Source organism: Ctenopharyngodon idella, chromosome 23 (genome assembly GCF_019924925.1).
Source record: "Ctenopharyngodon idella isolate HZGC_01 chromosome 23, HZGC01, whole genome shotgun sequence".
Lineage (NCBI taxonomy): Eukaryota > Metazoa > Chordata > Actinopteri > Cypriniformes > Xenocyprididae > Ctenopharyngodon > Ctenopharyngodon idella.
Window position 1 is genome coordinate 6,629,121 of NC_067242.1, and position 18,135 is coordinate 6,647,255.

The 18,135-nt window shown below is 35.4% G+C and overlaps 1 protein-coding gene and 1 long non-coding RNA gene across 4 annotated transcripts in view; one reads left to right on the forward strand and one right to left on the reverse strand.

Annotated features, from left to right (window-relative positions):
* The window catches only part of LOC127505984 (uncharacterized), a 49,113-nt gene that overhangs the window by 5,293 nt on the left and 25,685 nt on the right, over positions 1 to 18,135 (forward strand). The window contains exon 3 of one of the 2 annotated variants that reach the window (XM_051882043.1): positions 2,920 to 5,582. In XM_051882043.1, coding sequence (XP_051738003.1) covers positions 2,920 to 4,446 — 1,527 coding nt within the window. In that variant the 3' untranslated portion in view covers positions 4,447 to 5,582. Of the gene's footprint in view, positions 1 to 2,919; positions 5,583 to 18,135 lie in introns of those variants that run through there. The other variant, XM_051882042.1, reaches the window with a different exon arrangement.
* LOC127505996 (uncharacterized) lies at positions 7,969 to 13,719 on the reverse strand. Of its 2 annotated transcripts, XR_007927870.1 has the most exons (3): positions 13,413 to 13,719; positions 12,701 to 13,247; positions 7,969 to 8,969 (listed from the first exon to the last, which is right to left on the reverse strand). It is a non-coding gene; the product is annotated as an uncharacterized LOC127505996 (long non-coding RNA). The 2 variants fall into 2 exon arrangements; XR_007927869.1 differs by lacking the exon at positions 7,969 to 8,969 and having other exon boundaries at positions 12,671 to 13,247.

An 18,135-nucleotide genomic window follows, 5' to 3' on the forward strand; every position in this document is an offset into this window, starting at 1 on the left:
GTAAAAGTGCAGATAGCCTAATGTTTAAATAGTGCAACTGTGCTGAAAAACATCACACAATAATAATTCAAATCAATTACAAGTTTGAAATGTAAACACAGATTCTGTATTTATTCATACTCTCATGGTGCAAACAGCAAAAGTAACAATCCCAACTATGTCTTAACATAGTTTACAAAATTACAAGAGAGTGCAAATAAACAGGCATTACAATAATACTGATAAGATAATAATACTACTACAAATTCTACTACTAAAAACAATATAAACCACACTAAGGATTTATGAGTTGATTGGTTCATGAATATTAATAACGTTGTCTGTGTTTGCTCAAACTGATTTGCTAAAATCAAAACAGGGACAGTAATAGGTGAGTGTCAGCCAATGAGATTGCTGTTTGAGCATGAGTTCCACCCACTACCGGACAAACTGGTGTTCTGTTCTTGAAGGCTGAATAATTCCAAATGAACTCCATTATTTTTACAGGAAAATACAACAAAAGGTATCAACCTCGGGTGTGCATTACTTTCTAATTTTTCAACGGCCCATCGTCAATTCTTGATGAATAGCTATCAACATCGTTACCTAGCTGTTGCCAGTAGGGCCTACCTAATTTTACAGTGGGAAAAGTCACAATAAAAACCCATAGTCTTTAATGAATTAATCTCATTATAATGGCATGGTAATGGTGCTAAATGCACATGATCATTGTCTTAAAGTGCCCATATTCTGATTTTTTTTGAATATTAACTTTCATGCAATGTGTAATGTAAGCTGTCCGTGAATGTAAATGATCTGCGAAGTTGTGAAGCCGAAAGTGCACAATAAATAAAGTTAATGTCTATCAAAAAAAAAAAGAAGGTCCTGTCAGTTGTGTGCTCTGTTTTCTGTGTCCGCGCACACGGAGCCGCGCAGACACATGAACACTGCACGTCTATTTGTGCTTGAACGTACACATAATTATGTCAAAATATCCATCTCTGAGAGTATCCTTGTAAACACGGTTGCTTATGGCTTAGTTAAAGCAAACAAAGAAAACGGATATGCATCATTATAATGGATCCACGCATTCTTAAAGTGACCGTAGGCTAATATTCTTGCTGCTTTTCTGTGTCGTGAATGTTAACAAACAACAAAATACAAGAAGAAAATCACTTAAACAGATTAATTATGTTAAATTTATACAGTGAAGACTATGCAGTGTTATTTTACATTTGATTATTCATTTTCTGTACCTGAATACTTACCTGAAAAATATAAAGCACTGTTTATTTCATTTAAATCACCCCAATCATTCTAGAATGATTAATTCTTTCCAAATAGAGCTATTCAAGTAATCTGGTGAATTTATTTCATATCGCAATATATATTGCAGAAAAACAAAATATTGCAATGTCAGTTTTTTTCCAATATCGTGCAGCCCTACTACACGTCACTGGGTAACACGGTTGCCTAATGCCTGTCTATGTTCTATGTTGTTCGGCTGCAAACAACTTGACCCGCCCTCAAACACTGTAGCTGAGCTGTTCGTGTTGTGTAGGTCGAGAAGACGCAAAATCAAATTCTCTTTGTGAACACTTCCAAAGGACGAGGATATGAAGAGTCAGTGGTTAAAATTACCACAGCAGAACAACCTTTTGACCATTGCTTCTCAAATCTTCATGAGGTCTAAAATGGCACATATGCTAGACTAACATATGCACCGTTATTGATACAGATAATGATACAGTTCCCACACGTGCACTGCAATAAATTAGAAATACACACATCAGTTTGTTGATGGACATACACTTGTTAAAGGGTTAGTTCACCCAAAAATGAAAATTCTGTCATTAATTACTCACTTTCATGTCTGAAACACACCTGAAAGACCTTTATTCATCTTCTGAACACAAATTAAGATATTTTTGATGAAATCAGAGAGTTTCTGAACCACACATAGGCAGCAACGTCATTGCACCCTTCAAGGTCCAAAAGGTACTAAAGACATCTTTAAAATAGTCCAAGTGACTACAGTGGTTCAACCTTAATGTTATGAAGTGAGGAGAATACTTTTTGTGCACAAAAACCAAACAAAAATAACGACTTTATTCAACAATTTGAACTGTTATGATACACAGTTGATGTAGTGAACGCAGTGCACCCTTTAATGCTGATGGTGAGGATTTAGTAGCAACATATAATGAACGTCAAACTGAGTGGCGTATCACTGAGAAACATCCTGCTCAAGTCGTCCTTGCAATGGAGGCTCCGTTGAATATCTAGTTCTTCCAATATTTCATCGGACTCACGCTCAGATTGATATGGTAAAACCTACGCCATTATTACTGTCTTTACAGTGTGTACAATCGCTGAGCTTTAGGAAGCCTCCGGAGCTGAAGTTCAGCTGTGGTAATGGGCGTTTCACTTTTGACAGGCGCTGTAAGCAGTAGACCAATCAGAGCCAAGTAGGCTCGCAGAAAAGGTGGGGTTTAGAGAGATTGAATCACCGGACGAGTCGTTTGAGAATCATTGAAAAATGTGGTGATGTGTAATGTATAATATAAGAAAATGAAAGTGTTTTTTGACCTTTGATACATGTAAACCTGTTGTAGGAGGTGTCCTAAACAAAATTAGGAGCCTTTAAAATAGCATAATAGGGGCAATTTAAAAGTTGCTTGGACAGGAGGGTTAAAGATACTAAAAATTAATAAAATACATACAAAAATACATACAATAATGTACACTTATTGATGTGTTTATTGTTAATGTGAGAGTTTAATGAATCAAAACATTTTTATGTTCAAAACATTACAACTGTGACATTTCTAAACTGACATTTAATATTTGATGAGGAAACAACATAAAAATAAAAGTAAAATTTGATGATCAATGTTTGTCTTTATTTTTATTGTTTTGTTATTGTTGCTTTATATACAGAACAAAAATGATCTCATCAGGAAAAGCATCTTAATTAAAGATGGAAATCCTGCTCGATACAATCTGCAAAAAAATAAAGACAATTTGAATCAATCTGAACCACATAGAAAAATGACCTTTGGAGAGAGAGATGAAAACAAACCCCATAAAACCATTCTGATTGTGGGAGAAACAGGAACAGGAAAAACAACCCTGATCAATGTGATGATCAACTACATGTTGGGTGTTCAGAGAGAAGACAAGGTTTGGTTTGAGATCACAGATGATCAGAGTGACCGAACATCAGCTCACAGTCAGACCTCCAGCATCACTGTTTATGGGTTTTATCCACAAGAGAGTCCAATCCATTTAACAATCATCGACACTCCAGGATATGGACAGACCTGTGATATCCAGAATGATAAAGAGATTGCTGAGAGTTTGCTTAGTTTAAGTAAATCTGCTGAAGGGATTCATGAAATAGATGCAGTGTGTCTGGTGATTAAAGCAACACAGAATCGACTCTCTGACAGACAAATAAACATATTTAATGCTGTTCAGTCTTTATTTGGAAAAGATTTTGCTGAAAACATTGTCTTGCTCTTCACACACTCAACTGGAATGCCACCTAAAAATGTCCTGACGGCTGTTAAAGAGGCTGAAATCAAGTGTGCAGAGAATGATAAGAAGAAGCCAGTGTTTTTCCTGTTTGACAACTGTCAGTCAGAAGACTTTGAGGAAGAATATGAAAAAATGCAGGAAAAATCATGGGATCTCAGTCATAGTGGAATGATGGGATTTTTTAAGTTTGTTGACAACATAAAACCAAAAACCTTGAAGATGACTCAAGATGTGTTGCAGAAATGGAAGCAGTTGGAGTCAAATATCAATAATCTACAATCACGTGTTCAAGTGATGGAACTAAAGCAAAAGGATCTGAAACAAACTCAAGTTGCTCTGGAGAAGAACAAGACATATGTCAAGAACAATAAGAACTTTGAGTATGAAGTTGAAGTGACCTACAAAGAGAAGGTTGATATTGATCCTTCTGTAGCAAAAATGGCAACATGCTGCACCGTCTGTGAGGAGAACTGTCATTATCCAGGATGCTGGTGGGCCAGAGATCTCTCATGGTGCAGTGTGATGAAAGATTATAACTGTACAGTGTGCACAAATAAATGCCACTACAGCAAACACGTTAAAGAAGCAAAAATATATAAAACAAAGACAAAGAAGGAGAAGAGGACATTTGAGGATTTAAAGAATGAATATGATGGGAAGATTGGGAATGATGAGTCTTTGGTCAAGAAGCTGGAAGAAGAACTGCAAGAATTAGAGAAAGAGAAAATAAAGCTGGTGAATGAAGCTTTTCACTGTGTGGAAACTCTGGAGATGATTGCACTCAACACTGATTCACTGATCACACTTCTGAACATTGTTTTTCTGATTGAGAAGCTGAAGGAAATAAATGAACCTGAAAAAGCCAAAACATTGGAAAACATCAAGAAGAGAGCGGAAGAAGAGAGCATGAAGCTCCGGGATTCATAAAAAGAATTTATAAATTTCAAGTATTTAAAAAAGCGACTTAAAATTGTGGTCACACATTAAGTTTTGCTACTGAAAACTGTCTATGGTGGTCCTCCACCAAAACCAGCACCAAACTAGCATAAACCAGCATGCTGCCCTTAGCTGATTTTTATAGAAAATATGATCCTGAAAACATTTGTATTTTTCTTATTGGTAATTTTCTTTCAATAAACAGCATCTGCTAAATTAGCAAATGTAAAATACTATATTGATTATTGTATTGTAAACTCTTTTCCATTTCTTATTATTTAAAGTTCAGTTAAAGAAATGGTTCATTAGTACTCAGCTTTGTCAGCACTAGAACTTATTGTCAGATTTCAGTTATTGTCAGACAGTTAGTCTTTTTTTATTTTACATTTATGTTATATTGTGGTTCTGTTTTTGAGACATTGAGACATTTTCATAATCCAATCCAGTACATACCAGAGAAAGTTTTTCTGTCATTAGATGTAGTTAGATGTAGTTTTTCTGTACACACTGTAAAAATGAAAATATACTCAGTTTTACACTATTTCAGTTCCTGACAGAGTATAAAGTTTATGTCAGAACTTATGGGCTCCATTTTGTATATATATTTAATTTTGTTTTCATTCAACACAATTTATTGTTTCAAGGATTTTTTTTATACATTAGATGTCATGATTATTCACATCCAATCCTATAGTTGAATAGCCTATAGCTGATATAGTGAACATATAATATGGGTCACAAAACAATAAGGAAAAATATATATTCAGAAATTGTTTAAAATGTGTTAGTATTCTTTTTAACCTTCATCATGTTTTTATTGTTTGTTAATCTCACAGTGTATATTGAGTGTTCAGAATGTTTGATGTTTCTGAGAGCCACTTAAAGCTAAAGTTTGAATTAGATTAACAATAATATTTTAAAATAGAGTGTTTGGTCAATTATTCTTGTGGATTTCAATTTGTAGTTTTAGCTTTACGAAATATGTTAAAAGTCACACTGCCAGTTGTTTGAAACACACTGTGAAATGAACTAATTTCTTGTTTTATTAATTTTGCAGAGTGTGACGAAATAAAAACCCATATGTGCCACCAGAAAACATCGCCTCTTCTGTGTGTGCAACATTTAGACTGCATGTGTGTTTATTTTTAAGTCATATTTGTTTTATTTCATATACAGGTGCTGGTCATATAATTAGAATATCGTGAAAAAGTTCATTTTTTTATTGTAAATTATTTAAAAAAATGAAACTTTCATATATTCTAGATTCCCTACATGTAAAGTAAAACATTTCAAAAGTTTTTTTTTTTTAATTTGTTGATTAGAGCGTACAGCTAATGAAAGTCCAAAATCCAGTATCTCAAAATATTAGAATATTTACATTTGAGTTTCATTAAATGACCATCCCTACAGTATAAATTCCGGGTATCTTTTGTTCTTTGAAACCACACTAATGGGGAAGACTGCTGACTTGGCAATGGTCCAGGAGACAATCATTGACACCCTCCACAAAGAGAGTAAGTCACAGAAGGTCATTACTGAATGGGGTGGCTGTTTACAGAGTGTATATCAAAGCATATTAAATGCAAAGTTGACTGGAAGGAAGAAATTGGGTAGGCAAAGGTGCACAAGCAACAGGGATGACCGCAAGCTTGAGAATACTGTCAAGTAAAGCCGATTCAAACACTTGGGAGAACTTCACAATGAGTAGAATGAAGCCGGAGTCAGCGCATCAAGAGTCACCACACTCAGACATCTTCAGGAAAAGGACTACCAAGCCACTTCTGAACCAGAGACAACGTCAGAAGCATCTTACCTGGGCTAAGGAGAAAAAGAACTGGACAGTGAACAGTGGTCGAAAGTGCTCTTTTCAGATAAAAGTAAATTTTGCATTTCATGTTGAAATCATGGTCCCAGAGTCTGAAGGAAGACTGGAGAGGCACAGAATCCAAGCTGCTTGAAGTCTAGTGTGAAGTTTCTGAAGTCAATAATGATTTGGGGGGGCCGTGACGTCTGCTGGTGTTGGTCCATTGTGTTTTATCAAGTGCAAAGTCAATGCAGCCATCTTCCAGGAGATTTTGGAGCACTTTATGCTTCCATCTGCTGACAAGCTTTATGGAGATGCTGATTTCCTTTTCCAGCAGGACTTTAGCACCTGCCCACAGTGCAAAAACCACTTCCAAGTGGTTTGCTGACCATGATATTACTGTGCTTTATTGGCCAGCCAACATGCCTGACCTGAATCTATGGGATATTTTCAAGCGAAAGATGAGAAACAGTCGATCCAACAATATACAGATGATCTGAAGGCTCAATAGTGCCTCAGCAGTGCCACAGGCTGATCACTTCCATGCCACACTTCACTGATGCAGTAATTTGTGCTAGGAGCAAGTCATTTGCTGTAATATGTCCTGCCGATCAAGTATTGAGTGCACAAAAGAACATCCTTTAAAGAACTTGAACTTTTCTGTTTTGCAAATCCATTTTTTGATTGATCTTAGGAAATATTCTAATATTTTGAAATACTGGATTTTGGACTTTCATGAGCTGTACGCTCTAATCATCAAAATGTAAAAAAAAAACTTTTGAAATGTTTTACTTTACATGTAGGGAATCTAGAATATATGAAAGTTTCATTTTTAAAAATAATTTATAATAAAAAAATGAACTTTTTGATGATATTCTAATTATATGACCAGCACCTGTACAATACAGTTATTTTATTTCAGTTTTTCTAAGTTACAGAGTTGAAAAGATTCAGGAATGAGCCAGTTCAATTCTCAAAAGTTCTTCATCAAATTGATCTCCATGTTATTTTAAAGATTCTGATTAAATGTTTGACTTTGTGTGAAATGTCAGACTCTGCTGCCCTCTTCTGGTCTGTCAAATATTCAAACAAACTTTTTTTTAGATTACAAAACTGAGAGAAACCTAGTAACTGATAATAAAGCATAATAATAATATAACTAACTAACTAACTAGTTTGTCTTTTACAGTGAATATTAAAGAATTCTCTACTATGGAGGATCAAAATACTTTATAGGGCTTCCATTCCTTCCATTCCCTGGCAACAAATTACAACTGAAGTTCTGTTTGGGAGTGTCTGAAAGATTTCCCTTGAAACACAAACACATACATGCCCTAATAATAGTGTTCAGACCTACAAATAAGTGTCTGTAATAGTTTCCAGGTATTTAGGCTCCTACAATCACCATATGATAATTTTTACACATATGTATCAGTTAAATGTTTCTACAAAGATAATTTAGGAACTTACTATTCTTTGATGATAAAACTAAACAGAAAAAGGTCAATGCAGGAGCAAAGACAGAATGAACATTTTTTCTAATTAACTCTCACAAACTGCAAGGCATTGTTGAATTGCATTTGGAAACACTGCCACCTAGAGTCCTTGTGATAAAATTACAATTGCACCTGCAAATAGGGAGACTTCTATCACTAGGAACACTCCCATTTCCAGATCCTAGTTCAACAAACAAGTCAACAAGGGCAAAGTGAAAAAAGTAGATTATTTTTATTTTTGTTGACAAATGAAATGTTTTATGTTTGTTTCTCAAAATCATAGGAATAACATAAGGCTTCAGGAAGGGACAAGGCCAAAATAACAAACAGAATATCAAACTCCCTAAAAGGGGGTTACCTAGAAATGAAAACCAAACTGAAATACAATATACTTCTCTTACTCCCTAACTGTTCAATAAACAGGAGAAAACAGATATACTCACAAACAAAATTGGCATTCACCTCCCTACCAAAGATAAATTCCAGGATTAAGATGTATACAACAGGTTTTAGTTTGAGAATACTTAATGTGAGTGTAGCAGACTTCAAGTGGTAACCTCCGGACACCACGAAAACACAACCACATCACAAATGGGATGATGGATATGCAGATGGATTCATTCCTTAAACAGAGTAGCGTGAGGCAATTAGTATACACAGACATCAGAAGGCCTACTCTCTCATCCCTCTGCTTCTCCGTTCGCATACACCGTGTGTCTGAGCGCGAACGCTTAAAGGAGAAACCATATATAGAGAAATTACATATAATACTTAACATGGGTAAATATAGTGCTTAATTATTTCACATAACATGACAGCAATTAAAAAGTAATGGTAAATACATAACATTTGAAAAAGTTAACATTCAAATAGCCTATGCTGTAAACTCATGGGAATGCATGAGCTAGCTCTATCACTTTCTCTTTTTCTAGAGCTGGTGTGTGGTGAGTGCGCTGGCACCATTGTATTTCGGCTGCCACCACATCATCCAAGTGGATGCTGCACACTGGTGGTGGTTGAGAAGAGACCCTTTGATATGATTGTAAAACACTTTGGGTGTACACTTGTACATAGAAAATACACAATATAAATACACCATTCATTCATTCAGTGCTGAGGGGTTTCTCCTGAAGTCCACAATCATCTCCACTGTTTTGAGCATGTTCCCCTCCAGGTTGGTATTATGTCTGCACCAGACAACTACACTGTTAAACCTTGTTGTAGAAAAAAGGCCAAATTCTGACATTAACAAACCATTTTCCATTAAAACAGTAATATATTGTAGAAAACAATGCATTCTGGGTAATATTTGTCATTTTCGAGAAAGTAGCCTACAGAAATATACTGTGAGTTAACAGCGACACTCAGAGGCTGTACCAAATCATTCACTTTTCCCTACATTAGTTCACTATTATAGTATTATAATATAGTATTATAGAGTGAATGAAAAGAAGTGACTGAATTCAGACAATGATGAACACCCGATCAGACAGAATCACTGAAGGACAGAGAAACAAGACCAGAAAAAAAGAGAAGAGATGAGCAGAAACACAAGAACTACAACTGACTTCAGCCACACTGACTGTGAAACCAGTTCACAAACCAGTTTGACATTATTTCTTTCATACATGTACAGAAGTTCTTGTTGAGAATTAACAGATTTGGATGTTGATGTTTTATTGAAGTTTGCAGTCACCATTGTGGTGACCAGTGTCTGCTTTAGTTGGGCTTTTGACTCTTTAACATTAGCTTTCTCTGGCTGCTGTAACTGGGTGTTTATAAAACACGTTTGTTATGGCAGGAAAAAGGCTTTTTGGCTGTTGTGGTGATGCTGTAGTCATCTTGGACTTGTCTAATTTATTGATCGCTTTCTGTGTTTGGTCTTTAATTTAATGGGTATTTCATGTTTATAATTATACTACCCAGATAGCAACTTTGTGTTGGCCCAGATCCGGCCAACATCTGTCACATGTGGCAGGAATGATGGCACTTGGGCGGACCGCTCCTGTTTGCCAGATCTGGGCCACAAGCAGGCCATATAAATGCCACATGTCAGCCAAGAGCAAAGAAATAATCCAGAACTGGACCTTATCTGAGTCACAAAATATTATATATTATTTATAGAGTCATCTCAGCATTAACAAGCCTGTTATTCAAGCAGAATCACTGAAGGAAAGAAGAAAACAGAAAAATGTGACAATCAGAAACACAAGAACTACAACTGACTTCAGCCACAGCCTTAGAGGAAATCAACTGAAGATAAAAGACATTAAATCTCTGAAGATCTGATTAAACAACTCCACAAACAGCATTACCAGCTTCACTTATTACTAACCAGACTGACTTTATTTCTGTCAGACGTCTACAGAAGCTCTTATTGAGAATTAACAGAAGTTTAACTCTCGTGTTTGTTTCTTTTAAGGTTACCATGATGGTGATTGGTGTTTCCATTAGTTGGCCTCTTAACTTTTTTTTTTTTTTTCATAAATATATTTGTTTTTTCTGGCTGCTGTAATCGTGTGTTTGTCAAACACATTTGCAGTTGCAACAGAAGTTTAAATGAGATCAGGTGTTGGCCGTTAGCTATTGATGATTTTATAGTCATCGTTAAGTGGCCTTAATCATTGATGTTTAAATGTAAAAATTGTTTTGTGCCATTTATACATTAATATTACAAACCCATGTGTTTTTGTGAAATGGGATCCAGCTGTATTACAGAAATTAGAAAATTTTAAAAAAAAATCTTTTTTGAGATGACACACAAAGACATCAAGAATCAGCACATGATCTCAACTATGGTGACAATCAAAAGTGTCATGTAGCCGCAATGCATGCTGGGTACCATAGTACAAAACTCCCAGAATGCATCAGAGCATGGATAAATTATGCAGCTAATCTGATTGTCTGAATATTTTGTTTATTGTCACCATTGTTGAGATTCATATGCTGATTACTGATATCTGTGTTTGTCAGTGTAGTTTGTTTTTTTGTGTTCTTTTTTTTCATCTTCAATCTTCTGATTTCTGCAATACATCTGAATCTCATGATGCACTAACAATTATTATATTCACTTATTATGTTCAAATGACATCAGTAAAGCAGGCATGATGATAATAAAATCATCACAACTCAATCACACTTCAGTTTTCTTTGCTGCTACTGCTAATGCATTTGACAGAAACACTAGAGAAGAGAAGCATACTTTAAAAAAAAAAAGTTAAGAGGCCAGCTAATGGAAACACCAATCACCATCATGGTAACCTCAAATGAAACAAACAGAGTTAAACTTCTATTAATTCTCAATAAGAGCTTCTGTAGACGTGTGACAGAAATAAAGTCAGTCTGGTTAGTAATAAGTGAAGCTGGTAATGCTGTTTGTGGAGTTGTTTAATCAGATCTTCAGAGATTTAATGTCTTTTATCTTCAGTTGATTTCATCTAAGGCTGTGGCTGAAGTCAGTTGTAGTTCTTGTGTTTCTGCTTGTCTCTTTTTTTCTGTTTCCTTCTTTCCTTCAGTGATTCTGCTTGATAACAGGCTTGTTAATGCTGAGATGACTCTATAAGTAATATATAATATTTTGTGGATTAGATAAGGTCCAGTTCTGGTTTATTCTTTGCTCTTGGCTGACATGTGGCATTTCTATGGCCTGCTTGTGGCCCAGATCTGGCAAACAGGAGCGGTCCGCCCAAGTGCCATCATTCCTGCCACACGCGGCCCAGATCATCATTCCGCATGTGCCAGATGTGGGCCGGATCTGGGCCGACACAAAGTTGCTATCTGGGAAGTGAAGCTGGTAATGCTGTTTGTGGAGTTGTTTAATCCTCCTCTGCTGAGATTTTCAGAGATTAAATGTATTTTACTTGCAGTTAATTTTACCAAATGCTCAACCATCACCATCTTTTAACATTGTGTAGATTGGACTCATACCAACATATATACTGTTTATGTTGTACATTTCAGCATCTATCAAACAGAGTTTTGTACCTGCATGTTTTTATTTTATTTTATTTTATTTTAAATATAAACAAGAAAAAAGTCTGCAATATATATATAAAACCAACTGATTTATTGCTAAAAGCGAGTTACAAGTGAAAGCGGTTCATGCTCTCTCAGTCTGCATATTCTTATTTATAAGACAAATTTTCACAATTTCAAAGAGAATAAATAAAGCAATAAACGCGAGCTTCAAAAATGTCATAGAAGATGAACAGCAGGATCCAGATGGTCTCTTACAACTTTTGCATCAAGGAAACAACTCAACATTTAATATAGCCTCTAGATGGCAGTGCTTAATAATACCAATTACAAACAACCCTCTAAACAGACTATGATTACATGCACATTATTTTTATGCTTTTAGTGTCACTGCTATACTTTCAGTAGTATCTTAGTGTAAAATTGTGCTGATATCAGTATTTCTGCATTCCAGTATCCCATCTATGTTTTATTTCAGGAAAATAATTACAGATTATAAGTGACTGTAAGTTACAGTAACCACTATAGTACACTCTAAAAAATGCTGGGTTAAAAACAACCCAAGTTAGGTTGAAAATGGACAAACGATTGGGTTGTTTTAACCCAGCAGTTGGGTTAAATGTTTGCCCAGTGTGCTGGGCAGTTTCATTTAACCCAACTACTGGATAAGAATTACTATATGACTGGTTTAAAATGAACCCAAAATAGGTTGGAAATTAAAAATCAGACACAATTACTAGAGGCAAAAATAATAATTAAAAGGTGAACATTTATTAACAAGCAATTTAATAAATGTTTATTACTCATTAAACGTATTAATTAATGTTCATTTATTAAACATATTAATAAATGTGAATTTCCAACATACTTTGGGTTCATTTTAAGCAAGTGTAGCAGATCCGATTCTGCACATAAGAAAATCCACTCTGGAGACAACAGGCCAGCTCCAAAAAAAACAGCATTTATTTACCTGAAACACATGGGACACTTGATAAGAGAAACATCCGTTGCGCTAACTTCTTCCGTTAAACACAACTATGGCTGGAAGAAGAGAGAGAAAATGTGCGTCCTGCCTCATCAGCGTCCACTCGCGGTCTGAGGCTAATGTTACAACAATTTATGTTTAACATTGTGTAATACATTTAAACCCATAAAATAAGGAAATTAAAATAAAGTGACTGATTATACATCACTGTGTCAATTGTTGTCTCATTTGTATTATTAACAATGAATGATGCATAAAATTAATGTAAACATTCTCCCAAAGCATCATACACATTCACAATGACACTATAGAAAAGTGAAATCAGTGCATTATACAAATGTAAAGCAATTAAATGCACTATAGAAAAGGGGGGATAGAAAAATAGTATTGATAATATATTCAAATTTAGTCCATAACATTATAAACCAAATTCTATAATTTTATACAATGAGTTAAAGAACTGAACATACCTGAAACACATGGGACACTTGATAAGAGAAACATCCGTTGCGCTAACTTCTTCCGTTAAACACTGTGTACAAGCCATGAGTTAATTAGCTCCACGTGCGTCAGACAAGAATTGCATAAAACTCGCATAATTTGACCAATACACAAAAATATATTTGTATACTTGACTCAGAACACATTTCGTTTAATATTTCATGAACTTTGACCAAATAACCAACTTTAAACATACCAACTATGGCTGGAAGAAGAGAGAGAAAATGTGCGTCCTGCCTCATCAGCGTCCACTCGCGGTCTGAGGCTGACGCAACTCACGCACTCCCAAAAAAGAATAGTGCGCAACACAGACAAGCATCCCATTCGAACAAACGCTACAATCAATGGTTCCCACACACAACATAACATGACCTGTGCAGGAATCCAACACTCAGTGAAATTAATTGACTTAAAATAACTAGAAAAATAGTTTTGGGAAGTTCACTGCACAAAAATAAAATATGATAAAATAAAATAAAATAATCTCTTTCCAACAGGCTACACAAGTAATACAGCAATTTTTAAACAATAGTTCAAACATTTAACCCAACCACTGGGTTAAAACAATCATTGGGTTTGTCCATTTTCAACTCAACTTGGGTTATTTTTAACCCAGTTTTTTTTTAGAGTGAATTTTATATCAGTTAATTTAGCGAATGCTGTTTATCCAAAGCAACTTAAAAAAATACAAGCATTCGTGATAATATAAAAATGTTAGATAAAATTCAATTACAATCAATAGTTTCAAACACTACAATGCACTATCTGACACGATACTGTAGTAGACGGTTGCATGGTTATTATTTTTTCTCTAATATTATCAATCTTGCAAGTAAAGAAGTTCATAAAGTCATTACTGCTGTGCTCTTTGGAAACATCAGAAGTTGAAGCTTTATTTCTTGTTAATTTAGCCACTGTATCAAATAAATACCTAGGGTTGTGTTTATTTTCTTCTAAGAGTTTTGAAAAATAGGCAGATCTAGCAGATTTTAAGGCCTTTCTGTACTCAATCATTCTCTCTCTCCACGAAATACGAAATACTTCTAGTTTTGATTTCTTCCAGCTGCGCTCCATTTTTCTGGCTGCTACCTTTAGGGCCCGAGTGTGCTCATTGTACCACGGCATTGGATTAATTTCCTTAATCTTTTTTAAACGCAAAGGAGCAACTGAGTCTAATGTGCTGGAAAAGACAGAGGCAATAGTTTCTGTTACAACATCGAGGTCTTCTAAGCTTTCTGGTATGCTAAGGCGATGAAAATGATCAGGGAGATTATTTATAAAGCAATCTTTAGTGGTAGAAGTGATGGTTCTACCATATTTATGGCATGGAGGCAGTTTAGCCGCCTTGACTAAATGTAGTATACACGAGACTAGATAATGACCCGAGATGTCGTCACTCTGCTGCAGAATTTCAACAGCATCAATATCGATTCCATGTGACAATATTAGATCTAAAGTATGATTACGACAATGAGTGGGTCCTGACACATGTTGTCTAACACCAATAGAGTTTAGAATATCTGCAAATGCCAATCCTAATGCGTCTTTTTTATTATCTACATGAATATTAAAATCACCAACAACAAGGACTTTATCTGCAGCTAGTACTAACTGATAGAAGGTCAGCAAATTCTTTGATAAAGTCTGTATTGTGTCCTGGTGGCCTGTATACAGTAGCCAGCACAAATGTCAACTTACATAATGTTACGTAAAGTACCATAGTTTCGAAGGAATTATATTTGAAAGACTTCTGACTAATACTGTAAATATTACTATAGATTACAGCAACACCTCCCCCTTTACCTTTCTGACGGGCATTGTGTCGATAATCATAACCTTGAGGACTAGACTCATTTAAAGTAATGTAATCGTCCGGTTTTAGCCAAGTTTCTGTCAAACACAGCACATCTAGATTATTATCTTTGATAATATCATTAACAATAAGTGATTTTGAAGAAAGGGATCTAATATTTAACAACCCGAGTTTTATCATTTGTTTAGCATTATTATCTCTATTTTTTATTTGTTGAACATCAATTAAATTTTTACCATTAAATGGGTTTGGAAGTTTTTTGTTTTTACTAATTCGGGGTACAGACACAGTCTCTATTTGAAAATATCTAGGTGTAAGAGTTTCTATGTGTTGAGAGTTATCTGAATTTTCTGACTTCTGTATCGTGAGGCAGCTAGCAGACGGTCGGTTTAGCCAGTCTGTCTGCTTTCTGACCTGGGCCCCAGTTTGTCATGTTTCAGTTCTAAGACTATGTGCCATATTACTAGAGAGAAGAGCAGCACCATCCCGGGAGGGATGAATACCATCTCTTTTTAACAGGTCAGGTCTGCCCCAAAAGCTTTTCCAATTATCTATGAAACCTATATTATTTTGCGGACACCACTTAGACAGCCAGCCATTGAGTGATGATAATCTGCTAACTATCTCATCACTCCGACGAACAGGAAGGGGGCCAGAGCAAATTACTTCTCCTGACATTGTACTTGCGAGTTCACACACCTCTTTAATGTTAATTTTAGTGATCTCCGACTGGCGAAGTCGAACATCATTAGTGCCGACGTGAATAATAATCTTAGAGTATTTACGATTAGCATTAGCCAGCACTTTTAAATTTGCTTTGATGTCAGGTGCTCTGGCTCCCGGCAAACATGTGACTATGGTGGCTGGTGTCTCTATTTTCACGTTCCGTGTAATAGAATCGCCAATAACTAGGGCACTTTCAACAGGATTCTCAGTGGGTGTATCACTGAGTGGGGAGAACCTGTTTGATGTTCTTATTGGAACGTAAGAGTGGTGTTTTCCGCGGCTAGGCCGCCTCACCGTTACCCAAGTGCCCTGCTGCGCGGGCTCTACAGCCGGAACCGAACAATGTACAGAGTTCACTAAGCTAGTCGCATCCAAAACAGTATCTGAAGCCCTTACATTCTTACTATCCTCGATTAAAGTTTGGATGCGTGTCTCTAATTCTGAGATTCTCTCTGTCAGCCTGACTATTTCCCTACATTTATGACATGTAAATCCCTCGTCGCTGACAGAGAGAGCTATGGTAAACATGTGGCAAATGGAACAGGTAGCAATGCTGGGAGAGGATGACATGACTCACCGTGTTTGTAGACTGATCCGACTTACCACAGCTGTTTGAAGAACGCGTTGAAAAAGGAGCGCGCCAGAGACTGTTAACAAGTTAACAAGCTAGCGCTGCAAATGCAAATGCGTTGTAACAGCGATTTAGATTCAAATATTACAAGCTAGCGACGTCAGATTAGTGTGGTAGGTAATATATAAGGTAATAAAAAAAAATAAGCAACAATGAATAAAAGTAAGAGATTCAAAACAAAGCTATACGGAGTTACAGACGCAAACCAATCTGAGCAGCGAGGCAGACAGGAGCAATCGAGTTAGGACTGTAAGTGCTGCTGTAAGATAAAAGATAAACTGTATATTAATTGTTTGCAATCTACATACTTCCTGTAATTTAGGTTGACTATGTAGAATTGTGTTGCTTTGAAAAACCTCATTCTTTGTAGTATGATATTATTGTTTTTAATAAACCTCTCAGTGTGTAATAAGTGTTCAGTTTGTTCATTAGAGTTGAAAGCAACCTTTTCTTATCACCATTTCAAAGAGAGCAATATTTCAATAAAGCAATAAATATTGTTGATATCAGCCACACCCTGCTTCATTAGGGAATGCAACTTTTCTATGCAACTTGTACCTCTTCTGCTTATAAAGAATAATAATGACAACACAACTGAGATTTAAGAAGAAAAAACATTTATTGAAGTAAGTGATTTATAAGCAATAATAATGACAACACAACTGTGATTTGAAGATAAAGAAGAAAAAAAAACAGATGTTTGACTTACAGAGAAAAACGAGATAGCTGTTTATAAAGGACAGCTGTCATAAGAGATATACTGGAGGAAGAGACATGTTTGATAACTTGTTTGTGTGTAAACAGTGAAAGAGAGTTATGAGAGATAACTGTTTATATAAAAAAAACTGAAAAGCGATATATTGGAGGAAGAGACATGTTAGATAACTTGTTTGTGTGTAAACAAGTGAAAAGATGTTAGCTGTATGTTAGCTGTACAGCTATCATAAGTGATATCTGTTTATAAAAGAAAAATTATAACAGAGATAGCTTGTTGGAAATGATGTGTAAGAAAAACAGAAGAAATTTTTTATATGAAAGAATGTAGAAAAAAGAAAAAACCCAACAACAGATGTTTGTATTAAAGAATGAAAGACAACTGGTATTGTAACGCCTTTATTAAAGCATATATTAATTACTTATTAAAGAAGACAAGACAACTGTTATTGTAAAAGTACTTTAATAAGAATGTAGTTTATAAAGAAAAGAGACAAAGCACAATTGTTGTAAAGCTTTATTAAGAATATGTTTATAAAGGAAGACACTAAAACTGTTGTTTTAAGATTTTAATAAAGCATGCTAGTAGAACAGTACAGACATAACATGTATTAGTAAGAAAGGTAATCATTACCGTTGAAGGATGTCTTGATCAGAAGCGCAGGACACAGCAGAGGAGAAGAGTCCGAGAACAAAGAGACAAGGCCTCTATATATAGACAGATGAGGGGAATTCCAAAGAAGATGACCTCAAGAGGTCAGATAGTCTATAAAAGACTGGAACGAGAAGAGAACAGGAGGGGCTGCTTCACACCTGAGGAGCTTCTCCGACACCAGAACCAACGCTGATGATGCCTACATAGCTGATATTGCCTTGACTTAAGGACTTTTTAATACTTATACTTTATTTAATTACTCGTATAGAATGTTTGTAGAATATATGTAATGCTAGAAGTACTAATGTAATAAATAAATGAACTTATAACTTTATAACTAAACGCGGCCTCATGTGGCATTAATTTAAGTTGTTGAGCCT